General features: G+C 35.0%; 1 protein-coding gene across 5 annotated transcripts in view; it reads right to left on the bottom strand.

The window, feature by feature from the left end:
• Window positions 1-547: 547 nt before the first annotated feature.
• The window catches only part of QSER1 (glutamine and serine rich 1), a 74,012-nt gene continuing 46,906 nt past the window's right edge, over window positions 548-27,653 (bottom strand). For all 5 annotated transcript variants that reach the window (XM_072791059.1, XM_072791057.1, XM_072791055.1 and 2 more), the window contains 9 exons: window positions 23,852-24,180; window positions 22,613-22,729; window positions 21,844-21,977; window positions 19,890-20,107; window positions 12,374-12,511; window positions 10,820-10,917; window positions 7,242-7,394; window positions 5,483-5,578; window positions 548-4,221 (listed from right to left, as the gene is read on the bottom strand). In XM_072791059.1, the coding sequence (XP_072647160.1) occupies window positions 4,081-4,221; window positions 5,483-5,578; window positions 7,242-7,394; window positions 10,820-10,917; window positions 12,374-12,511; window positions 19,890-20,107; window positions 21,844-21,977; window positions 22,613-22,729; window positions 23,852-24,180 (1,424 nt within the window). In that variant the 3' untranslated portion in view covers window positions 548-4,080. The remainder of the gene's footprint in view (window positions 4,222-5,482; window positions 5,579-7,241; window positions 7,395-10,819; window positions 10,918-12,373; window positions 12,512-19,889; window positions 20,108-21,843; window positions 21,978-22,612; window positions 22,730-23,851; window positions 24,181-27,653) is intronic.

The raw sequence follows: 27,653 nt of genomic DNA, 5'->3' as shown, positions 1-27,653 counted from the left end.
TGTCTGCCTTTGACTCAGGGCATGATCCCGGCCTGGGATAGAGTCCTGCATCGGGCTTCCTGCAAGGAGCCTGCTTGTCTCTGCCTATGTCTCTGCCTCTCTCTCTCTCTCAGGAGTAAATAAATAAAATCTTTAAAAAACAAAAAACAAACTAATTGGGGCATCTGGTTGGCTCAGTCTGTGGAGTGTGCAACCCTTGATCTTGGGTTGTGAGTTTGAGCCCTATGCTGGGTGTAGAGAGATTAATCTGAAAAAAAAAAAAAAACTAATTAAAACACTGCAAATATGCGGAGTATTTATTTACTTGAAATACTTACTGTTTTTAAACAGTAAGGTAAAGGCAGGATCTTGTTATTCTGAAAATTAAGGAATCAGGATAGACTTGTTTTTATCTATTCAATAGTTTATATAGATTTGTTCCTAATAACTTTGTTTAGGACCTTACAACATATGTGTTGTGTGAAGAATCTGTAACATGATGATGCTTTTGGATAACAGAATACCTGTTTTCAGTTCTTTAAAAAAAAAAAATCTCATAACATTCTGATTTTGTTGTTTAAAAAATTGTTTTCATTTTAATGATCTGAGTTAGTAACAAACAAATATACAAAATTGTCTTTCACATTTCCATACATTGTATTATGGACCACTTGAAACTCTGGGCTACAAATGCAGGTTTCTTTGTATCCTTAACTTCAATTATTGTCACTTATAAATAAAGGTGATTTTCGAAAACATGCATTTGTGAACATAGATGCCAAAAGTTGTACATGTAAGTTAATGCACAACCAATGGTGTACATTGTTCTTTTGTGCAGTTATGTGTCAAGTGCAATTGACACACATAGAAGCAGTTATCCTGGGACAGTTTAATCTATTTGAAAAGCATTTTTGAGAAGCAGATGGAACTACAGTTTAGAACAAAAACTGTATTCTACAAATACAATAAAATTCACAACTTGCACATCTGAAGCAACTTTTGGGACCGAAAGCTGATTCAATAACCTTGCTGCTATATTGGTTTTATGGATATATCCCCAAAATCATAGATTGGAAAACAGCTGTTTCAACAAAAATAAATATATATATTAAAAGTGGGACTTTTAAAATTGTGAGGAAAGCTCTGCAAATAGTAATAAGGTATGAAACACCTATAATTTTCATTTTTAAGTTTTAGAAATTTAAAGAAATCTAGAAACTGAAAGGTAATCTGAACATTTTCTAAGTGGTTTTAAATTAGGATTTTTCCATTTCACCAATGTTTTCTATTTGATAGTATAATAGAAAAATGGACGGTTTCTATTGTTTACTTCCCATGATAATTCCTAAGTCATAATAAATTTGTGACTTCATTTGCGGATCAAATAGGTAGAAACCTATTATCATGGGTTATCATGAAAATGGGAACAAGGAAGCCCCTTCTACAATCACTAATCTGAACTACAAATAAACCACACCAACACAAAATGATTTTTTATATTAAATTATTTCCAGGTGTATCTGTAGGGAGGAAAATCCAATCTTTCTTTAAAATGTTTTCCTGGTTGGTGGCAATATGTGCTTTACCTCTTTAACTCTATCTACAATCTAAAATTATTTCTATATTATAAATTTCAAACTCCCTGGCAAGGAATGCAAAGGCTAACCAGCTAGGTATTTATTCAATTTCATACAAAGAAAGGACTCATGAATAGATGTCATAAGGCCCAAGTTTGATGTCCTTGCCTATGATATATGATCAAATGAGAGAAGACGGTGCAAAACAACTGGGTTTCCTTCAGGCAATTATCAAAGATGTGGCCTCTGATATTATGAAAACACTTGTTTTACTAAAATGAATACAACTGCCAACATTTTGAGAGCAACTGCAGTTGAAAGGAAATGGGTTATTTTCTATAGGAAACCTAAGATCAACTTTAATGAAATGTCCCTGTTTTCCATGGGCCGGCCTCACGAAGAAGATGTGGCTAGTGATTTCAAACATGTACTTCAAATGTTATCTAAATACATGACGGCTTTTAAAAATGTTTAACCATCAATGATTCAGGAAAGCAGGCTGGGGGAATGAAGACATGTACTTATAACACTAATTAGGAGATGTAGTTATCTACTCTGCAGTTTGGAAATGAAAGAAACCAATTCTGTCCAGAGTCAGTATCAGAAGGAAATATGGCTGCTTCCTACTCTTCTCCACTTTGCAAAATCAATTTTATGATGCTCTCACTGCTGATAAGTCTCATTTGAGTTAGGCAAAATGAATCTAATAGGTTACTTTTGTTTTCAAAATAGACTGTTTAAACGGGTCTTTTTAAAGACTTTCAGAAACAGAACATTTAACCATGGAGAGATACTTCCATTATTACCTTGTCTAATGGCAGGTAACAAAGACTGTTGGATTAAGGATTATTGCTTTTAATAAGATAACCATCAGAAATAAATATGTAAGCTTAACTCAAATACTCATTTTCTACCCAATGCTACAATATGTTTTATTCTCAAATCAAGTCACGTGTTATCTTTAATTCTTTGCCAGTTTACCAAGGCTTTAAGTTTAAAAGAAGTTGGCCTGTTAACTCAAAATCAAGACGATAGCAATGTTCACATAAGCACGTCTTATTTGGGCATTGAGCAGGAACACTGCTTTCTTGATAGGACTTAAGGCACTAAATGGTGGTAAAATAAACAAAAAGTATGATGATTAACAACTTCTTTAGAATCCTAAAAAAGGAGATCGTTTAGAAGGACACTAGTAAATCTTTTTCTCAAACAAATAAGGCATCCTGTTGGCAAACACAAATAAAAACAAAAGGTCATGTTGAACCTAATACATTCACTGTCTCAGCTAAACTACTTGAAACACTAGCTATCAAACTAAAGAAAGCTACAACAGCATGTATAAAGGTTGGAAAGGCACCAAGAGGAGAGTTATACTACTTCCAGTTCTAAGAGTTAGGTGAGCTGTGTCTAACACTGCACGTAGCCTAATTAGAAATTTCATTCTTCCAAACGTATGTGGTTAATTTTGATTTTGACATATCGATTAATCAAGCACTAGTTTAGTCAGGAATTTATTTTCATGAACTAGAAAATTACTGCAGTGTCTAACACAACTCCACTTATAAAGCTACACTAATTCTAGTACTGAATGCATATTCTGGATAACACTGGAGCAAAACCATATAGACAAAAATGGTTACCTCAAGATAGAATTCACAATAGAAATTCAATATATAACTAAATAAGATTTACTGAAAATAATGAAAAGTGTAGTACAGATACATCAAACATAATTATAACCACATTTTCCTTGTGAAAAATACAACTATTAGTGAAATAAAATGTACAATTGAAAATTTTTCCAAAGGAAAAACAGTATAAAGGAAAATACTTTTCTTTGAGATAGGGAAAATAGTATGTCATTGTTTTTTTTTTTTTTCATTACAATATAATTTGACACAAAAAGCAGTCCTAGAATTGCACCAATTCCACATCCAGTTTCCTGAACATGATAAGAGTAAAAGGAGTTCGTAAAGCAGAATGCAGTTTCTGAATTTCATATTTTAAATTGAGGATATTCTCATACAAAATGTCACATCACACCAGATCTGTTTACATAATATACAATACTTTCTGTTTTGTGGCCAGACACGAATATAAACATATGCATTTTGTGCCACCTCTCTTTCGTTCTGGTGTTTAGTCAGAGTCAGGAAAAAATAATCAAGTTACTTAAGTGTTATCTCTCTAGCAATAAAGAAAAATTATATTTAGTGCATGCTTCATCATTTGTCAAAAAACATTTCTGAAAATAAAACTCAGTTACCCAATGGTTTACAAAATAGAAAAATCATTCATTAGGATAAAAATGTGGTGGGATTTTAGGTCCATTTCCAAAGGACTGACTTCCTTGGCAGCACCACTGTCCTTCAGCAGAGGTTATGATGCAAGTTCTATGATCAAAGCAGGTATGCCCGCAGACCACTGCTTGACATTCAATTATATGAGGCCTTACACCCCCTTTGACCACCCTTCTCTGCTAGTTCATTAGTGCTATAAAATAGACGGAACTTTTGTGGAAATGTTAGGAACATTTCTGCTGTACATGATTTAGAAGTTCTCCAAATTTTTCAAATAGGTCTTCCACCCATTTTACATTTTTCATACAAAGTTGAACAATTTCTTCCTGTCCTAAGTCTTCATTTCTTTTCTGCACAGAAGAAATCTAAAATAAAGAGGATTATCACATTAGCTCATACTTGACACTTTATTAACTCTTTATAAGGGTTTATTGTTGCTGTATCTTGAACAAAAAGGATTTTATGGATATACCTACAAATATTGATTTAAAAAAAATTCCATCCATGGAGGATAATTATTTCATATAAATTTGAGTGAAGTCTAATCCTATAATTTTTAGCTCCATTAGGGCAAAGAGGAAGGCTAGAAAAAAATGGTTCAAATTTTCTGAATTCCTTCCAATCGCATTAAAAACTAAGTGACAGGGCAGCCCCAGTGGCTCAGCGGTTTAGTGCTGCCTTCAGCCTGGGGCGTGAGTCTGGAGACCCGGGATCGAGTCCCACATGGGATCGAGTCCCACATCGGGCTCCCTGCATGGAGCTTGCTTCTCCCTCTACCTCTGTCTCTGCTTCTCTCTGTCTCTCATGAATATAAATAAAATCTTAAAAAAAAACAAAACTAAATGACAAATTTTGGGTTTAATTTTGCATTTCAGAGCAGAGCATTGTAAAAATAATCACCACCTTTTGCATGACCATCTTTATTTTCTCCTTTGCTAGAGGTTAGATTTATGAACATCTTTCCACTGATTTTCACCAAATACATCAAGTGTAGGCTTGATCCAACTTAATTCTTAAATAAAAAACTGATAGTGTTGATCAGAAGATACTACAGTCTACAAGCATTTAACCGTTGAGGAAATTGATCTTTATATCCCCCCCCCACAAAGTGGTATTTTTGTCATATATAATTTCTGAGCAACTTAAATTATGGTACTTAAAAGTTACAATTAAATTTTAACTATCATTTCTTTCTATTCTTTTTTTTTTTTAGATTAACTATCATTTCTTTCTGCCAAGGCACAAAAACCCCTTTTACAGCAATTACGCGGGATAAGGCCATTCTAGTGATAAGGGAAGACAGCAGGATATCAAAGCAGTGACTGAAGTGAATTAAAGCAGGATCATTATGTATTATGAGTAAAGAAAATGAAATAAAGTACCATTTATTATGGCGATATAAGGCACGCATAACAGCTTAAAAACATTACCACTTACAGTTTCTGTAAGAGCCTCAGTTTAATATAAGCACAACACATAATAAAGAGACTCAGAATATTATTTACATAATAATAGACATGTATTTTTAAAAAACAATTCACTTTAAAACATTAAAAATATACCATAGCTTAGAGAGTCTCCTTAAAGTTCAGAAAAACAGATTTAAGTAAATGAAAAAAAAATTACCTCATCTTTACATATCAGATAAACATGATATTTATAATGATGGAGTGAATGATATAAAGAATATAGCTGTATTTTCTCTGGATCAACAGCAAACTCCTATAAAAAGAAAAGAGTTTACAAGTATATTTATTTCATGGAACTTTCAAGTCTCAATGGAAATCTTAAAAATAAATGACTAATACGGCTAGATACAAGCTTAAATATGGGCAAGAGGCGTATTCAAAATAAGAATTTAAATTGTATTTTAAAGTCTTCACTCTTGGGCGGCCCCGGTGGCACAGCGGCTTAGCGCCGCCTGCAGTCTGAGGTATGATCCTGGAGACCTGGGATTGAGTCCCATATCGGGCTCCCTGCATAGAGCCTGCTTCTCCCTCTGCCTGTGTCTCTGCCTCTCCCTCTCTCTGTATCTCTCATGAATAAATAAATAAAATCTTAAAAAAAAAAAAAAGAACCCAGGAGTCTGTTTAAAAAAAAAATAAAAAAGTAAAATCTTCACTCTTTTTCTTGAATATAAATGTATTTATATTTTATAAATATAAATATTTATAAAAATATTAAAAAATAAAAATATTATAAAATAATATAAAAATATTATAAAAATATAAACAGTAAACAGGTAAGATGACTTATAAAGAATCCTATAAACTCTTGTTTCAGAGTTAAACAAGGTTAAAAGCATGGTATATAGGTTCTTCCATATTTTTCCTGTGTATAACATGTATTGACACTAATTTTGTCATGGGAAGGAAATCCTACTATACATATTGTTCTGCAATTTTATTTTTCATAACTTGTTTTTAACCCAACTAAAACTGGCATATCCTTCTATTTATTACATATACCCACCTACTGCTATAAATTATACGAGGGCAGGGAATTTTGACCATTTTTCACAGTTCTATTCCCACACTTAGGACCGTATTTGGCACATGATAGGCACTCAAAAAATGTAATTGAAAGAATGAATGAGTCTCTCTCTTTTTTTTTTTTAATGAGTCTCTTTTTAAAAAGTGCATAGTGTTACATTATCTGGATGGCTCTACTTATCCAGTCTCCTACCAGTGATACATAACTAGATTGTTCCTACAAAGACTGTGCAATAAGTAAAGGTATATATTTTTATGCATGTTTCTACAGAATTTATTTTTGATGTAAAATTGATATGTTTCCTGATTTCTAAAAAGGTGATTGATAATTGGGGCTCCTGGGTGGCTTAATTGATTAAACGTCTGCCTTCGGCTTGGGTCATGATCCCAGGGACCTGGGACAGAGCCCTGCATCCCATTGGGCCCCCTGCTTGTGCTCTTTCACACTCCCTGAAATAAATAAAAATAAAATCCTTAAAATAATAAAATAAAAAGGCAATAATTTACAGTATGTTTGAAAATGAGTGAATTCCAATTTCAGTAACTATACAAATCTGGAATACTGAATCTTATGGGTATGTGCACCCTCAGATATGCATTTGTACCTAATGACAAAAAATATACTGAAAATATAAATATAGGCATCAGGTAATTCCTTGCCTATTCATCTACTTTAAAAATCTGCAAGCACTAACTACCTGTAGATACTGTACTATACAATGTAGAAAAACAAAATAAGACGGAGTCTCTGTTCCCTTGAGCTGGAGCTGTTCACTTCCAACTGAAAACACTTCACATTTAATAACAGTAGAGTAAAATATTTATTTCAATATTTTAAAGAGGAATTATATTAACTGAAAAAGGTATAATTATATCACTCCATAGACACTTACTTGTGCAGATTTGGTGGTTGTTTTAGAAGTCCTTAGAGTTTTCTTATTATAAGCTTTGCCGTTCATTTTGATTTTAGAAATAGTAGAACCCCCACTTTTTGCTTTAGAGTCTCGAGTAATTATTGTTAGCTCGGGAAAACTTTCCAAAGCAGTCTTTAAAATAAAGCAAAAATAACTGACATCAGAAGAAAACTAATCCAAACTACTTCCAACTATTCAAAACTTATTTTAAAAAATACAGATATGTATATACATTTACATGTAGTACAAACACATATATAGATGGGATATGATAAATATATACAACTTAGAAACATACATGAGTATTAAACAGAGCCACAAATTCTTTGTAGCTCCTCCATCAAGGTGTGGAATCCGTGAATCGGGGTGAACCTTAGCACCTGCTTTGTAGGGACTCCTCAGAGAGCCAGGGAGTTCTAGTACCCTGACACTTGGCCCAGTCCTGCTATTAAGAATTCACCTGTTCCCAGATGAGGATGAGTGAAAAACAGCAGCATTACAATACTTATCTGGCTTCACCACTTCCCTGCTTCTTTTGACCTCAGTTGTATGAAGAGTCCAAAACAGACCTCGATACATTCTCCGGCCACCATGACACAGTAGTTACTCACTGATAACTCAGTGGTCATGTAACCAAACCAATTCTAGCCCACTCTTTAACAGTCACTGGTGTATTTATGTTCTTACCTATTTGGCAAATCATTCGGACATGAAAAGCTACTAACAATAACTGAATGATATTTGTAGCTAAATTTAACTAGTTTTAAGTATTGTTTTAAGGGGCACCTGGCTGGCTCAGTCAGGCACAGAATTTACTTCAAAAAGTTGTTTTAAAAGATTAAACTGAGTAACCACTATCATTTACTATTTTGACGTTAAAAGGGTTCAACTGCTCCCATTATATTTATTATTCAAAATGAAGTTCCCATTTGATAAGCTACACTGTTTTGTAAACAGTTACAACCTTTAGGGCTACTTTATTCCAGCCTCTGCGTTCCCAAGACTTTTTGTGACAAGATGCTAAAGATGATTGGAAGCACATGGATTTCAGAGGAAAACAGAACATGATTAACTTCAAAAGGCTTTAGGATTCCTAAAATTACTGAGATCATCATGGGTAATGGTGTTAGTTATTTCTAAAGAATAGAAAATCTTTTATAATCTACTATTTGTAATATTTTACTATTTTAAAAACATACTGTAATACTGTGCATGTATTTTGGCTTTGAAACGCAAATTGCTGTAAGTGAAAATAATCAAAGTTAGTAACTAATTTTAAAATTAAAAATTTGTGTTTTCTTTGAAAATAAAAACATGGAAACTAATTTTTCAGTTGTTCATCATAACTATTGTATAAGTTTTAAACATCTAGTGCATCTATTAAATTTCAAGTGGTGGCTTTAATACAAATTATTACAGAACTGGTTTAATATTTCTAAAGGGTTGGCCAATGGGTGCTTGGTTGGCTTAGTCAGTGGAGCATGCAATTCTTTGATCAGGGGGTTGTAAATCTGAACCCCACATTGGGTATAGATATTACTTAAAAAATAAAAATCTTTAAAAAAAAATAAAAATAAAACGAGTAGCCAAATTGGTCATTTTAAAGGTTTAGTAAATTTTTAGAAAACACACATATTATAGCATTCCCTTCTCTGCACAAAATATGGCATTTTTTCAAATTTCATTTGATGACAGCAATTAAGCAGAAAATATTGGATTTAGGAGTCGGTAGACCAGATTCTTAACACTGCCTTCATACTACCTTTTGACCGTTTTTTCTCTGCAAGTACACGCCAGTGAAGAATAAGAATAGGACTATTAGTAGTTTGGTGTTGTTTATCTTTGATCTTTTTTTAAAAGCAAACTCTATGCCCAATGTGGGGCCCAAACTCATGATCCCAAGATCAAGTCACATGCTCTGTTGACTGAGCCAGCCAGGCACCTCTGTGTCATTTAATTTTGAACACCATCTCAGAGCACTAATTTTCTCCTAGATAAAATGAAGTCAGTTTTCACTTTTATGTGGAGTTCAGATAAAACAAGCATGTGAAAAAGCTATACAAATCACCCATATGAATTGAAAACTTACATCCACACAAAAACCTGCACACAAATGTTTATATAGTAGCTTTATTGATAATTGCCAGGATCAGGAAGTGACCAGGATGTCCTTCAGTACATAAGTAGATAAAATGTGATATATTCCGAGAACAGAGTATTATTCCCCGGTAAAAAGAAAAGAACTATCAAGCCATAAAGAGACATGGCAGAAAAAAATTCTTTCTTTTTTAAACAAGTTATTTTGTAGATCTTGATTTTTTGTTTTTTAAAGTAAGTTCTATGCCCAATGTGGGGCTTGAACTCACGACCCTTAGATCAAGAGTCATAGGCTCTATTGATGAGAGTCTGCTAGGTGCCCTAGAACATTAAATTCTTATTAGTATGTGAACGAAGCCAATCTGCAAAGGCTACATATGGGATAGTTTTCAACTATAGGACATTCTGGGAAAGGTAAAACTACAGAGTAAAAAGATCAGTGGTTGCCAGAGGTTAGGTGGAGAAGGAGGGAAGGCTGCATAGAGTATGGAGGATTTTCAGGGCAGTGAAACTACTCTGTGTGACACTTTCATAGTAGGTAACATTTCATTATACTTTTCTCCAAACTGACAGGATGTATACCATCATGAGTGAGCCAGCAGACTGAGAACTGGTTAGAAGGATGTGTCAATGTAGGTTCGTCAATTATGACAAATGTACCACTCTGTTGGGACATGCTGATAATGGGGGAGGTTGTTCCTATGTGGTAAGATGGGCACTCTCTGTACTTTGTCCTCAATTTTGCTGTGAACTTAAGACTGCCATAAAAATAAAGTCTCTTTATAAAAATAAAAAAGCCATACAAATGTATAAACAACTTCTTCCAAAGGAAACATGATCAAATGATTCTAAATGTTTTATGTTATACTTTCACTAAGAAAAGCTAGAAATTTCTGGATTATGAAGTAGCTTCTATGATAAGTTTTTTTGTGTGTAGATTAGCTTTTTGTTGTTCTGTATTTCTGGTAACACCAAAACCAATTTAGAGTTCCAAGATACATTAACAGATATAACTATATATATCTACCATTATGTTAAGATCAGTTTTTCCTCAGAAACTGAGGAAATCGGGCATGAAAAAGGAGTTTTGATAAGGAAAGGCCAATTCTAATTATAGATGAAATGCAAAAATTTGAAAAGGTTTAGAAGAAAAACAAGATTGGAATTTGGTAGTTTAAAGGAAGTACTTTTGAAAGCATTTGGAAATTATTATGTAGAAGCTTTCTAGATGAATATAGAAGCCTTAAAAATAAATTTAAGCAGAGAAAAGTAAATGACTAACACTAAGGATGGGCTTAATAAACTAAAAAGACAAGCAGACTCATAATGAATAAAAATCAAATTTTCAGTGGGTGAAAAAATTTTATAAAACTGAGAATGACTTACATAAATCTCCTGCCTATTACACTTAAGACTATGAATGCCAACAAGTCTGCTAATAAATCATCCGAAGGAAATACCTTGAATGACTGATCCAAATGAAGATTCAAAAGAAGTCTCTTTCGGTTATCATTCAGCATGCTATCAATTTTTTTCATATGAGGCAAAAGTAGCTCATCTAAAACAAGATAAAAATTTATTGTAACAGGATAAACTGCCAACACAAAAACTTGTTAAAAATCCAACTTTCCTCAAAGTTAAGACATTAAATTCATTGGTGTATACAAATATTACTTTTAAGATATTGGACACAGCTTTCTGAACAAAAGCTAACTTGAAAAATAGGTCTGCCAATAGCCACATAAGAAAGCAACAGCATAGTAGGATGACAGAATCAGAAGTCCTGGGTTTTAACCCTCTCTGCCACTAGATTGATGACAGCTAATGACCAGTGAGCAAAATGCCTAATTTCTCTAGACCTCTTTATCATCTAAACAATAATCATGAGCAGCCCGGGTGGCTCAGCAGTTTAGCGCCGCCTTCAGCCCAGGGTGTGATCCTGGAGAACTGGGATCGAGTCCCACGTCAGGCTCCCTGCGAGGAGCCTGCTTCTCCCTCTGCCTGTGTCTCTGCCTCTCTCTCTCTGTGTCTCTCATGAATAAATAAATAAAATCTTTTAAAAAAATAAGACTGACTTACAGATTACAGTCTCTGATTATATGGTCAAAAATAGGATGCACCAGAAATTAGACCTTGGATTTGAATCCTTTCTCGGCTACTTGTAAATTGTAGGCTCTTATGCAAGTCACTTATCTTCTATGAGCCTCAGGGTCTTCATCTACAAAATGGCTTTCTGAATTGTTTTGGGATTAAAACAGAATAATGTATATCCAAGTATGTAGAAATAAAATATGTACTATGAGGCACTACTGTTGAAGTGTATTGTTAGTGATTTTTCTTTGTTACTATCTTTTGTTCATACATGCATACAATTCATTGATAGAAGGGTAATGGAAACTGCTCATTAATCCTTTTATTCCTTTATTTTAGGTGTCCTTGGTGAATGCCATAATAGCTGAGGGGTAAACATTAGTGAGCAACACTAAATACATGAATCACCAGGTTATTTCATACATTAATTTCATCTATTTTACTGTAAGAAAAAGTTACTAAAGGAAGAGTATAAAGGAATAATATTAATTTTGTTAATATTAATAACAATACATGAATTATTTTACTATTAGTTGATTAGAAAATAATTATGTAATGTATCTTTTACTAGACACAAATGTATGATTTTAATCTTTATACCATTATTATCTGGTTCATCTTTCCAATTACTAGAAAGCAGAATATACTGACATCTGGACCTTGCATGTAATTTAGTGAAGACTTGTGGGTAGTTACAGAATTTTTCCAAGAGTAGAAATCAATAAAAATACATTCAATATAGAGTTTTTCAAGTATAGACAATTCATGAAATGACAGGACTACTTTATAGAATCAAAGCATGAATTTGTGAATTGACAATGTACAGATATCACAAAACTCATATATTAACCATGTAACCAACGAACAAGAATCAAGAAGATCCATAAAGTACTACCAAGAAAGTACTACTTAGTGGACTGTACCATTGCTCTTCTCTAAGGCTTGCATCGTGTCAGGGTCCAAAGCAATGCTAACAAGCAATTCCATGTAGCTCTTAAAGGTTTCCTTCATCGCTCTTGTGTTCAAAAAACGAGTGACAAAGGGAGCTGGAGGATCAAATTCTGGGAGAGTAAAAAGAAAACATAAATATCCTTTCTCGTAACTTTTAAAAACTTTTGTTTATAACAAGAGCCTATAAGCAGATAAATGGTTGTACATAGAATTTCTTCAAATTCAAGTTTTGCCCATTCGGTTTTTAAAAACACCCCAGGTTAGAGATTCTCAAAGTTGGTTTGTACATCACAATCACTAGAGAGCTTTTTAATTTTTTTTTTAAGATTTTATTTACTCATTCATAGAGACACAGAGAGAGAGAGAGAGAGAGAGAGAGAGAGAGAGAGAGAGAGAGGCAGAGACACAGGCAGAGGGAGAAGCAGGCTACATACAGGGAGCCCGAAGTGGGATTCGATCCCGGGTCTCCAGGATCACGCCCTGGGCTGCAGGTGGTGCTAAACCGCTGCGCTACTGGGGCTGCCCTAGAGAGCTTTGTAAAACAAAACAAAACAAAAGAAAGAACCCAGATTGCTGGACTTATTAAAACAGATCTTTTGGTGCATAGGGGGTGGGAACAGTAATAATAAAGCTTAAATATTATATTTCCCAGGTAACTCTGATGCCCAATACCAGCTCAGCATTTGCAAATGTCAGCCCCATAGAACCTGTTTCTTCCCGGCGCCACCACAAATATCTGCCACCAGGCTGTGTGACTCAAAAACTGATGATTTCCCTAAATCTAAGAAATCATAAAATATCTAAGTAAATATATAGCTATCTCTTTTTTACTTCTGCACTTAAATTATGTAAAATTCTGGCCTAGAGCCAAGGCTTATGCAAGATTTTAAGAAAATATAAAACAACCCATAAACAGAAAATTTCACTCAAATTCAATGGCAAAAACAAGATTAGAAAAGTCTCAATTTTTACTTTTTTTCATTCAAATACATAACTTGTCAAAAAAAAAAAAAAAAGGAAGAAAGAACCACAGGTCCAAAATGGTATCACTAAGGCTAAGGCCCTAACTCAGTAAAAATTTTTTTTTTTTTAATAAGTAAGTCAAGATTTAAATACCTAACCTAACTATAGTTCTAAGCCCCCAGAAATGTGACCTTTAACCAGTCAACATGGGAATTTCCTGGTCAGCAGTAGGAAATTTATTGATAGACCCATTTCAATCCATCTTAGGAGGGTGACCTTGCTTAAAACAACGGAATACTTTGCTAATAATTTATTTTTTTCCACTCTCTCTACCTTTAAAAACCTTTTCTTCTCTGTAGCCCTTTGGAATTCCCCTCCACCTGCTAGATGGGATGCGACTGATCCATGAATCAAATAAAAGCGAATTACATCTTTAAAATTTGCTTGGTTGCATTTTTTATTAACAAACTATTATCATAGTCTTTATTATTTTTTTTTAAAAGACTTATTTATTTATTTATTCATGAGAGACACACAGAGAGACACAGAGACACAGGCAGAGGGAGAAGCAGGCTCCACACAAGGAGCCCGACGTGGGACTCGATCCCAGGACTCCAGGATCACGCCCTGGGCCAAAGGCAGGCGCCAAACTGTGGAGCCACCCAGGCTGCCCCCTATCATAGTCTTTAATAGCAGTTCTTAAAGTATGGTCCAAGGATCTTTTGGGGTTTCCCTAAGATCCTTTACTGATTTCAAAATTATTTTCATAAAAGTATTAAATGTTATGTATCTTTTTTACTCTGTTCACCTTTATAAAAATGATGGGTAAAATTGCTGGTACCTTAGCATCAATCAAGGCCATGAAACCAAATCATACTAGTAGTCATATACTTTGCCATCTTACTGCCACGTATTTTAAGGGGGAAAAAAAAGTCAGTTTCACTTAAGGATAGTCCTTGGGACACCTGGCTGGCTCATTTGGTGGAACAGGCAACTTTTGAGGTTGAGGCTTTGAGTTTGAGCTCCATGTCGGGTAGTGGTTACTTAAAAAAATCAAAAAGTTAAAAACAAAAAAGAATTGTTTGATAAAGCAGTAAAAATTGTTAACTATTAAATCTTTACTACTGAGTAAATGTCTTAATATTCTGTGTGATGAGAGATATACATAAAGCACTTCTATTATGAAGGTATGATGGTTATCTCTAAAAAGAACATCCATGCAATTTTTTGAATTGATGAACTAGTTACTTTTCTCCCCATGGGACATCATTTTCATTTAAAAGTATGATTGACACACACACTATGCCTATGTAGACTTGGTATTCTTAAAAAAATTAATGGAAGTAAACCTGTCATTCATGAAAACAACTGACAGCATTTGCTGTCAATGATAAATTTGAGGTTTCAAATGAAAATTAGAATTTAGAAAAACATGTATCAACCACTATAAGCCTGACAACATCCCAAAACTTAAGGAGTTCACTGATGAAATCGGTCATAGCATTAATAAGTGTTATTTTTTGATACTGTAAAAATGTATGACCTAAATGTAAGAGCTAAAATCATGAAACTTGGGCAGCCTGGGTGGCTCAGCAGTTTAGCGCTGCCTTCAGCCCAGGGCCTGAACCTGGAGACCGGGGATCGAGTCCTGCATTGGGCTCCCTGGATGGAGCCTGCTTCTCCCTCTCCCTATGTCTCTGCCTCTCTCTCTCTGTGTCTCTCATGAATAAATAAAATCTTAAAAAATAAAATAAAATCATGAAACTCTTAGAAGAAACTATAGGGGTAAATCTTCATGACCTTGTATTTGGCAATGAATTCTAAATATAACACCAAAAATCTAAGCGATAGGGCAGCCCTGGTGGCATAGCGGTTTAGAGCCGCCTGCAGCCCGGGATGTGATCCTGGAGACCCAGGATTGAGTTCCATGTCAGTCTCCCTGCATGGAGCCTGCTTCTCCCTCTGCCTATGACTCTGCCTCTCTCTCTCTCTCTCTCTGAATAAATAAAATCTTAAAAAAAAAAATCTAAGCAATAGAAGAAAAAAATAGATAAATTTGGCTTCATTAGAATTTCAAATTTTTGGGACGCCTGATGGCTCAGTGGTTGAGTGTCTGCCTTTGGCTCAGGGTATGATCCTAGGGTCTGGGATTGAGTCACACATCGGGCTCCTTGCAACGAGCCTGCTTATCCCTCTGCCTACATCTCTGCCTCTCTCTGTGTGTCTCTCATGAATAAATAAAATACTAAAAAAAGAATTTCAACTTTTTGTGCCATCAATGGACATTATCAAAAGTGAAATATCAACCTACAGAACAGAATAAAATATTTCCAAATCATGTATCTGATAAGGGTTTAATATCTAGTTCATACAAAGAACTCCCAAGAACAAAAGGAAAAATGATTCAATTAAAAATGGGCAAAAGATTTGAATAGACATTTCTCCAAAGAAGATAAGGAAATGGCCAATAAGCACTTGAAAAGATGTTCAACATCATTATTTGTTAGGAAAATACAAATCAAAACTTCAATGAGATACCACTTTATACCCATTAGGATGGCTACAATAAAGAATAACACACCAAAACCAAAAAATAACAGGTGTTGGTGAAGATGTGAAGAAATTGGAACCCCATGCATTGCTGGTGGGAATGTAAAATGGTGCAACCACTGTAGAAAATAGTTTGGTAGAGCCTCAAAAAGCTAAACATATAATTATCATGACTTGGCAATTCTACTCCTAGGTATATACCCAAAGAACTGAAAAAAGGATGCAGGCAGATATTTGTATGGCAATGTTCATTGGTGTTCATTGCAGCATTATTTACAATAGCCAAAAGGTGGAATCAATTCGTGTCCATCAATAGATGAAAAGATAAAGTGAACATACAATGGATATACTTATAATGGAATAGCATTCAGCCATAAAAAGCAATAAATGTGAAAACATGCTGTAACATGAATGAACCTTGAAAACATCATGTTAAGTGAAATAAGACAGGCACATTTATATGAGATATTTAGAGTAGGCAAAATCATGGAAACAGTAGCGTTGAGATTACAAGCAACTGGGGGAAAGAGAATGGGGAATTATTGCTTAATGGTTACAAAGTTTCTGTTTGGTATGATGCAAATGTTTTGCAAATCAATAGTTGTGATAGTTGCACAACAGTGTGAATATAATTCTATAATACTGAATTCTAACTCAAAAATTGTTAACAGCAAATTTTATGTTCTATATATTTTACCACAATTGCTTTAAATGTGGAAAAAAGCAAAATCAAATATGTACATGAATGAGCTAACAGATATTTTCACATGACTAATGGATAATGTTATAAAATCATTCATGAATTAAAGACACATTCAAGGGATAAAACAAACCAATAGGTTTTAACGTAACAAGCATGAAAAGATGAAGAAACTACCACTTGTCAAGTTTATAAAATAAAAAACTTACTATCAAATAAAAATATCCATAATTGTTTGAAAATTAAAATATTCTTCCCTTTCCCAACTACAAATCTATCTAAGGCTGGGTTTTCTTCTTTCTTTAAAAAAAAAACAAAACAGGGATCCCTGGGTGGCGCAGCGGTTTAGCGCCTGCCTTTGGCCCAGGGCGCGATCCTGGAGACCTGGGATCGAATCCCACATCGGGCTCCCGGTGCATGGAGCCTGCTTCTCCCTCTGCCTTTGTTTCTGGCTCTCTCTGTCTCTCAGTCTTTCATGAATAAATAAATAAATAAAATCTTTAAAAAACAAAACAAAACAAAACAAAACAAAAAACAAACCACTTTATTTATTTGAGAGAGAGAATGAGAAAGCATGGGAGGGGGGAGGGGACACAGAGAAAGCAGCAGACCCCCCACTGCGCAGGGAGCCTGCCACGGGGCTGGATCCCAGAACCCCCAGGGATCAGACACTTAACTGACTGAGCCACCCAGGCGCCCCAAGGCTGGGTTTCCTTTTATATTTTAGCTGAAATAATACATGTAGAAGCAAATATGAAAATGCTACTCTTCTAACTACTGTGAATTTACGAAAATACAATTATTGTTTAAGAAATACTAACATGTAATGGGTTTATTTTCAATAAATATTTTTAAAAATTTATTTTAATTGATATTCGGTAAATATCAATAGGTAAAGCCCACAAAAACACAAGTGTTTTGGAATTCTCAATAAATCTGAAGATTATAAAGAAGTCTCTTAAAATAGTTTTGAAAACCACCAGCCTATAAATCTATGTTTATTAATATTTGACTTTTTAAGAACTAAAAATGCTTACCTACTAGTGACACCTAGTGGCAACTCAAAATAACAATAAAGAAAAATTTTATCGAACGTCGTTTGAAGAAGCGGTATAATTGTGTGCAAATTCAGAATCCAAACTACTCCATTCTAAGCAGTAGGCAGGAATGCTAACTGCAGAGATTATTTATATTGCCTTCCACACATACTCAAAGCACTAATTTCTCTATAAATTTTGATTTGCATACTTTCTAAGTAGCTTTTAAAAACAGGGCAGCCCCAGTGGCTCAGAGGTTTAGTGCTGCCTTTGGCTTGGGGTGTCATCCTGGAGACCTGGTATTGGGTCCCATGTCAAGCTCCCTGCATGGAGCCTGCTTCTCCCTCTGCCTGTGTCTCTGCCTCTGTCTGTCATGATTGAATAAATAAAATCTTAAAAAATAAAAAGATTTATTTATTTATAAAGATTTTATTTATTTATTCATGAGAGACATAGAGACACTGTGGAGCTCAATCCTAGGACCCTGAAATCATAACCTGAGCGCAAGGCAGACTACCTGAGCCACCCAGGTGCCCCCAGGCTTTTAGCTTTAACTTGGCACACATGGCCGTCCATCATCCTTTCATCTTTTTCGGTCTTCCTTTAACTTTATGCTCTAGGCTTTAATGGCCATATGCTCTCTGTCGCAACGACGTCGCAATGACTCAAAAATCTGCCACTGTGGTAGAACAGCAACTATTTGAAAATATGTAAATGAATCCGTGTTCCAGTTAAAACCTTATTTATAAGAATAGGCTGCCACTGCTGATCAGGTTTGGCTCACTGGCCGCAGTTTACAAACCTTTGCCCTAGATTGAACTGTTTGATGTTGTTTCTTGCATGTATTACACAACACGCCTGATGGCTAATGGATTGTAGGTGGGTGTATTCTTATGTTTCACAACTATCTCAGGTTTAGTTTCTAATAAAGTAAATACGTCTATATCTACATCTACATCTATATCTACATCCAGCCTACAAAAATGCTCTTTGGTGTCTTCAACAATTTTAAGAGTAATAAAAAAGTGTTCTGAGGTCAAAAAGTTTGATAACTGCTGGTATATTTCAAACTTTTCATTTTATAAGAGAAAACAGGGGCACCTGGGTGGCTCAGTGGTGGAGCGTCTGCCTTGGCTCACGTCATGATCCCAGGGTTCAGGGATTGAGTCCCATATCAGGCTTCCCCGCATGGAGCCTGCTTTTATCTCTGCCTCTCTGTGTTTCTCACAAATAAATAAATAAAATCTTAAAAAAAAAGAAAAGAAAACCAAGGCACAGAGAAGTGTTCCTAGTGTGCCTACATAGTCAAGGACAGCTGGTTGGCTAATGGCAGATACACAGCAGCATGTGATATATTATAATTAATAAGCATATTCCATATATACAGAAGTATACAGTATATTATTAACTAGTTTTAGAGTTACTGCTTCCTAGGCTCATTTTACTCTTTTCTTCTAGCATAAACATGGACTTGGAAGTTTAGAACAACAGGATTCTTTCTGTTTTTAAAATGGTATATATTTATTCATGAGAGACAGAGAGAGAGAGAGAGAGAGAGAGAGAGAGAGAGAGAGAGACAGGGACATAGGCAGAGAGAGAAGCAGGCTCCATACAGGGAACTCAATCCCGGGACTCCAAGGGCTCAACCGCTGAGCCACTCAGGTGTCCCCAACAGGATTCTTACTAAAAGTCATCTGATCTAATCCCCCATCCTACCCAAAGAGGTGAGCTAACTGGCATTACTATGATTAGAACTCCCATCTGTCAGGGGTCCCTGGGTGGCTCAGCGGTTTGGCGCCTGCCTTTGGCCCAGGGCGCTGTCCTGGAGTCCTGGGATCGAGTCCCGCGTCGGGCTCCGAGCATGGAGCCTGCTTCTCCCTCATCCTGTGTTGTCTCTGCCTCTCTCTCTCTATGTCTATCATAAATAAATAAATAAATCTTCAAGGAAAAAAAAAAAGAACTCCCAACTGTCTTCTTTGAGTTCACTGCTTTTTCTGTTTTACAAGACTATGTGTGGGCAAACTGTGCTTTCTATTAGTGGTCAGGGAATGTGACTTTGTGTTTGTTATTTATGTATTTATTTTTTGAATTTATTTTTATAAAAGCCTAGGCAGAACATAACTAGATTGGTAAATTCCCTGAAAAATAAAACAATTTTGAATTGTGAGCATCGTTGCTTCTCTCTGTTCATGTAGATAATCCAAAGTTATCAAGGTAGTCATTTCATGGAGAACTTACCCTCATCATCACTACTACTAGAATGGATCTCAGGAGAGGAGTCAGATTGGGAGGATGAAAACTCTTCTTTCCATTTCTTCCGTTTCTTTGGTGGTGGCTCAGCCTTTACTTTCAGCTGTTTAACTTTGGGTTTCACGGAAGGGGCTTTTGTTGTTGTAGTTTTTGGTGCTGGAGGATCAGAAGTTTTACTGCTACTACTTGGCTTAGCCTGAACAGTTCTGCAATGTTACAAACAACCTCATTAACACACTGAAATCTTGTCAAATTAAAATAAATTAGACCAAAAACGAGTACCAGTAGTGAAGAAAAGTGTATTTAATTACATCACCAATGCCTCAAAAATAAAGTCCAAGTCTTATATATCTTCAATGATAAGTCCTCTCCCAAATACTCTTCATATACACTCTAACCACTGACATTCAATATTCAGTTATTAAAGGACTATTAATCCAATCTCTATTTCTCTCTTCTCACTCCTTCTCCCCCTTTATGAACTCATTTTCCTGCAGATGAGGCTGTACAACCAGTGATCAAAGGCTTTGGGAAATAATGCATAATATATTCTTGAGAGCCACATCTAGCTCTGACCATCTGAAACCCTCATAGGCTCTGGTGGAACCAGGTTCTTTTTTTTTTTTTTTTTATTTATGATAGGCACACAGTGAGAGAGAGAGAGGCAGAGACACAGGCAGAGGGAGAAGCAGGCTCCATGCACCGGGAGCCCGATGTGGGATTCGATCCCGGGTCTCCAGGACCGCGCCCTGGGCCAAAGGCAGGCACCAAACCGCTGCGCCACCCAGGGATCCCCTGGAACCAGGTTCTGACGTGGAGACCAAACTGTCTGTCCTAGAGCCCCTCAAGATTTGCTGTGTTAGTTCTGGAGATATGAGTGGATAAGATTTCCTCATAAGAAAAAAAGGTGCACTGCTTCTGGTAAGTTGGAATCTTAACCAAACTAGACCTTGCTAGCACTAGGCTGAGAATATCTAGGGTCATACCTCTTTCCCCATACAGATCACAGGATTGTGACTAGGTCAGTTGTCTTCCAGGTTTGTGTTCCAGACAATCCAGAATTACATTAATTAATATGATAATTCTATTGTACACCTGCTTAGTAATAGAGGTCTTATAATTTTTTCTCAAAATTTATATCATTTAAAAATTTGATGTTTCGGGATCCCTGGGTGGCTCAGCGGTTTGGTGCCTGCCTTTGGCCCAGGGCGCGATCCTGGAGTCCCAGGATCGAGTGCCACATCGGGCTCCCGGCATGAAGCCTGCTTCTCCCTCTGCCTATGTCTCTGCCTCTCTCTCTCTCTCTCCGTGTGTCTATCATAAATAAATAAACTCATCCATCCCTCCCCACCAACTATATTAGGGTGACACCAAAAGGACTCTGGGAAAGAAAAGAGTATCCATCCCACCACAGACAGTCATGGGCTGTAATTTATAGCTCCTATCTCATTACTTCAAAAGGAATCACTTATTAAAGGCATGAATTTTCAGACTTATATATATGAAAAATAATCAGGCTCTTCAATTGATCTCATTCTTTTTTTTTTTTAAGATTCAATTTATTTATTCATGAGAGACAGAGAGAGAGAGAGAGAGAGAGAGGCAGAGACACAGGCAGAGGAAGAAGCAGGCTCCATGCAGGGAGGCCAACATGGGACTCGATCCTGGGTCTCCAGGATCACGCCCTGGGCTGAAGGTGGCGCTAAACTGCTGAGCCACCCGGGCTGCCCTGATCTCATTCTTTATATAAAACATTGCCTGCATACCTGGCTGGTTCAGAAGGAGGAATGTATGACTCCTGATCTGGGGTCATGGGTTTGACCCTCACATTGGGTATAGGGATTACTAAAAAAAAAAAATAAGCTTAAAAAAAAAATCACATTGCCAAAAACAAGTCTTCCAATAAATGCTATTTAAATGTATTACACACAAAAGTAAATACCTGATAGTTTGTGAAGGCTTACTTCTCGGCTTTTTGGAACACACTCTGACATATTCCTTTTTGTTTGTGTTTTCAATGAACTTTACATATATCTTTTTGTATTTACTCTTTGCATCTCCAAAATACCCAAGGTACTAAGGAAGGAAACACTCTGAATTATATACTTATACATTCTATACATAAAATATTTGTTAGCTTGACTATTACACATTGCATCCTTTAGGTTTTTCAAATGCAACTCTGGCCAGGCTACTTTTTACCCTCAATAAAAATGACCTCAGGCTTCTTAACTGCAAGCCCACACATAGAAGCAATCTTATTCAGCTAATCACCAAATGCTTACTTACTCAATGCTATTAAGTAACTATATAAGTACAAAAGAATCATTTATAAGTTTTATTTATAATCATTTATAAGTATAAGTTTTTTGGTAAATCAAAATGTTTGACAGAATGATCAATATAATATAACCTCTAAGCCCATATGAACTTTTCATAGGCTAATAACAATTCTTTAAAACAAAACAAAACAAAAAAAAAGCTAGTAGAAAGTGTCTTAATTTTAAGAAGCTGGTATTTATATACTGCTTGTAACAAAATCAGATGAGTATCATATATCAAATATTATGCTATTTTATATTAGAAACATAAATTACATTTAAATGATTCTGTATTTTCCCCAGGATCATTATTTTGGAAAAAAAAAAAAAAGAAAAGAAAGAAAGAAAGAAAGAAAAAGAAAGGAAGACTAATGTAAAGATTTTACTTACACTATTGGTAGCAGCAAATTCTCTTTGTCCATCTCGAATTTCAGGAACAAACTTCTGTAATAAAGCTTTTTGTACTTTCCAAATAGCCGGGGGTTCTTTTCCTGTTTTTAAAGCCTCCTGTAATATATAGAATTAATTACATTTATAAAAAACTGACAACAAATTCTGGATTTATAGAATCATAGAGCTGAAAGGAAAAATAAAAGACTTATCTGGCTAAACTTTTGTTTTTTACCTAGCTGAACTTTTGCAACAATTCTTATAAGCTGGCTATTAAGTCTCTGCTAAAATTCTTCCAGAAATAGGGAGGACACCAACATGCATGGTAGCTCATTATCCTTTTGTGTAACTATTGTAAAGTTTCCTCTAATGATATTGTCATACATTATTGATATAATTTTACAAGGGCACTTATGTATTCAAAAAGATCAGAAGCAAATATGCTAAAATATTAATAGTCGTAATTATGAATGGAAGGTTGGGCAGCCCTGGTGGCCCAGCGGTTTAGCACTGCCTTCAGCCTAGGGTATGATCCCGGAGACCTGGGATCAAGTCCTGCATTGGGCTCCCTGCATGGAGTCTGCTTCTCCCTCTGCCTGTGTTTCTGCATCTCTCTCTCTCTCTGTGCCTCTCATGAATAAATAAAATAAAATCTTAAAAAAAAATTATGAATGGAAGGCATAGTGGTAATTTGAGGTTACGTACTTTCAATGCCATTTCTCTCTGCCCCAGTTACAAAAATCAAAAGCAAGGAAACAACCCCCCCCAACCCATTTTTTTAAACAGCTAAAATTTCTTAGTATGAAATTTGACATTCTACCTATAGTTCCACAACTTGCAATTATGAAAACAAGTCAATTTTATGTGTACATCATATTCTTGTTTTCTTTAAACATTTAAATTTAAAAATCATTTTTTAATTTAATTTAGTTGGGAGCCTTGAAAAAAATTAACATTTTAAAACTACTCAATTACTAGTACCTAAATGCAGCATATTGACTAGTCAGAAACATGTAAATCTCAGATATAAGTCAAAACTATTTTAAGCTGTTTTCTTTTTCAAAATATCTGATATCTGCTAGTTTGATTTTATTATTTAACAATTATGACTTATAATAATCATCAAAATATACTTTTTGCAATTCAAGTTAGATCATACTATTAAAGTTATTATGAAGGCTTATTATAGGGCATGCCCACTCAACTATGACCTTTAAAACTTATGAACATTCAAATCACCTTAAAAGTCTCTATGTCTTCTATCTTCACCACAAATTCATCACGCTCTCTGTATTGGCCTTCTCCTCCACTTTCTGTGTTTTCCTCATCTGTAAAACCTTCTATGGCAACAGTGTCCTGTCCTTTTGCAAACTGGTCTGAAGGAAGACCATCAAGTTCGCAGGGTTTTGAGGGTTCTGTAGGATTTACATTTTCCAGGATATTTACTGCAGATGAAGTAGAGTAGGGAGGTTCTTGTTTAACTGCACCCACAGTGGTAGAGGAAGTAGTAACAGTACCAGTAGTATTGGCAGTTGGGCTAGTAGTTGTCATCCGTAGGGCTTCTGAAACTATATCAAGCAAATGCAAATCAGTAATACAAATAAATATTTGTCTGAGTAAAGTCTAAACAGTTTAAAAAGAAAGACTTGATTATTTTTACCATCAAATTGTTTGAAACAATGAATACTACAATAAGAAATTAAAGAATGGGGCAGCCCCAGTGGCGCAGCGGTTTAGCGCCGCCTGCAGCCTGGGGTGTGATCCTGGAGACCTGGGATCGAGTCCCACATCGGGCTACCCGCATGGAGCCTGCTTCTCCCTCCGCCTGTGTCTCTGCCTCTCTCTTCGCTCTCTCTGAATGAATAAATAAATCTTTAAAAAAAAAAAAGAAATTAAATAATGTTAATTTCCAAGAATTAAAGTGATGGAATTACATCTGGATGACCATCAGACTGAGAACCTCCATCAACCTACACTTACCCCTAAGTCCATTAAGTAGCACAAAGATATTTTAAGTAGAGACACAGAAGTGATGCAAGATAACAAAGGGTCAGCTGACAAAAGTTGTGAAGAAGCCCTAAAGAAAAGCCAACTGGATGCAAGAAGGGAAAACAACACCCCAAAATAATTTGAAAAAGCCCCAAGAGCTACAGAAATAAAGGGAATAATGAGGTAATATGAAAAATTGTATACTGACAAGATGAAATGGACAAATTCCTAGAAAGATGAAAACTACAGAAAAGGACTCAAGAAGTAATAGAACATCTGAAAAGACCAACGAGTACAGAGAATTAAAGAAATTAAAAAGCATCCCACAAAGATAAGCACAGGCCCAAATTGTTCACAAGTAGATTCTACCAATAGTTAAATAAGAATTAATACCCATCCAAATAAACTTAATAAAATAGGAAGAAGCACTCATTTTATTGGGCCAATAGTATTCCAATACCTAAACCAGACAAAAACACCATGAAAAAACCATAGGATCAATATCACTCATTAATATAAACACAAAAATCTTCAAAAATATGAGTATATCAAAAGCATTTAGCAAAATTCAGTATCATTAATTTAAACACTTTTGATAAAAAATGACTCAACAAGCTAAAAAGTAGAAGGGAACTGCTGCAATCTGATAAAGGGCATCTACGAAAAAATCTGACATACTTAAGGGTAAAAAAATAGATGCTTTCCCCTAGGAAAGATGTCTGAAGAAGTAAAACAATCTCTATGTGCAGATGACATGATCTTATAGACAAAAAATCCTAAGGAATCTCCTAAAAAACTATTAGAATTAATAAGTGAATTCAGTAAGTTTTCAGGGTATAAGATCACTATATAAAAATCAATTGCTTTTTTTTTTTAGGTAAGCTCTATATCCGACCTGGGGCTTGAACTCACAACCCTAAGATCAAGAGTCACATGCTCTATCTACTGAGCCAGCCAGGTGCCCCCACTTGCATTTCTATATACTTTCAATGAACTACCCAAAAATTAATTTAGGAACACAATTCCATTTATAATTGCATCAGAAAGAAGAAAATGTTAGAAAATAAGTGCAAAGCTTATATTCTGAAAACTATAAACATTGTAGAAAGAGTTTTGTTCTCTGTGTTCAAAAGTCTTATTATCCAGGAGGAAAAAAGATTATTAACAGATTTCAAGACACTGAAAATACTGTAATTCCTATTATAAGCAGGAAAAGAACAGAAATACTTCATCAAAATAATCAAGGGGGGAATCCCTGGGTGGCTCAGTGGTTTAGCGCCGCCTTCAGCCCAGGGCATGATCCTGGGGTCCCGGGATCAGGTCCCACATCAGGCTCCCTGCATGGAGCCTGCTTCTCCCTCTGCCTGTGTCTCTGCCTCTCTCTGTGTCTCTCATGAATAAATAAATAAATATTTTTTAAAAAGATAAGGGTTGGGAGAGTAGGTAAAGATATGAATGAAACAACACTGACCAAGTATCAATGAGGATTAAAACTGAGTGATATATAAATTGGCTTAATTATACCAATCTTTTTGTTTACATTTGAAAATTTCAATAAAAAACTAAGCAAATATATTTTTAAAAATGAATGTATAACTTTCAAAACAGTAGAAGAAGAAAATGTATCAATACTATAGAATGCCCTTTTTATGAAGTTTAAAACAAGCCAAACAAAAGTATAGTGTTCAGGTATAATACAGCGTAGTATAGTATTGACAAAGGGGTTATTAAGAGGTACAAATTTCAGTAATAAAATAAATAACAGAAATGGAACGTACAGGAGAGGGAATACAGTCAATAATATTGCACCAATGTCCTATGGTGACAGATTAATAAATATATGGAGTTACTGAATCAATAAGTTGTACCCTGGAAACTAATATAAAATTGTATGTCAACTATACTTCAAAAAAAAAAAAAAAAAAAGGATAGTGCTTAGGGAGGTATATACACACACAGGCGGTAAAATTATAAAAGAAAAGCAAAGAAGTGATTACTATCCCCAATGTAGATAGTGGTCAGTTCTAGAGGTTATAAATAGGGTTTAATTTAATACTCAATTTATTTTTGTACTTTCTTGTTCTCTAACACTATAAATCTTCTTCTTTGTTCTACACTTTTGGCACATCTCATCAGTTTTGAAATATAATGTTCCACTGTCCTTTCTAAGTGGTTTATCATTTCAGTTTTGGTTTCCTTTCAAAGCCGTGAGTTATTTAGGAGAAGTTATTTAGAAGTTATAAAAATAGAAGCTTATTTTTATTTGTCTTTTTTCCAACTATTATTTTATAAAATGACTGCACCATGGTCAAAGAATATGGCTTAAATAACGTCTGCATTTTCAAATTTATAAAAATTTTATCTGTTTTTCTTACATGTTTTATGTTTCCATATGTGAGTTTTATTTCGCAAGAAAAAATACTCTGAAAGAAAGAAAACAGATATAGAAAAATATACCAAAATAATAGCAATAAAATTAGTATGGTAATATTAAAAACAGATATGGGAAATTAAACTTAGTAAAATTTTATGTACCCAGTCACATGGGTTCAAAACATATCAAGTAAACAGTATTAGAAAAACAATCAAACATAGTTGGAAACTTTAACACACCTTTTTCAGGAATCAACAGATCAAGCAATCTAAAAACAAATAAGGATAGGGAGGATTTAAAAAACTGTTTATTATTAATAATTTCAAACATACATAAAAGTAGAGAATACAAATCCTCAAATACCATGACGCAGCTATGACCACCATGAACATTTTGGTATACTTCTTTCATATGTCCATCAACTCCATCTATATTTGCTAGGATGGCTTAAGGCACATTCTAGACCTGTCATTTACCTCCTCCACCATATACATATACATTTTCTTATGTGACCTAATGTCATTGATTACATTAAACAAAACACAAAAAGATACAAAGGATTTGAACAGCATTACCAAATACAATCTACTAGCAATTGGCATTCATGGAATATTTATAAAAATTGACCACTGACCAAGCTACTAACAAAATTTTCATAAATTTCCAAAAGTAGGCATT

The sequence above is a fragment of the Canis lupus genome, chromosome 21, assembly GCF_048164855.1.
Source record: "Canis lupus baileyi chromosome 21, mCanLup2.hap1, whole genome shotgun sequence".
Lineage (NCBI taxonomy): Eukaryota > Metazoa > Chordata > Mammalia > Carnivora > Canidae > Canis > Canis lupus.
This window is presented reverse-complemented; position numbering and strand designations above follow the sequence as displayed.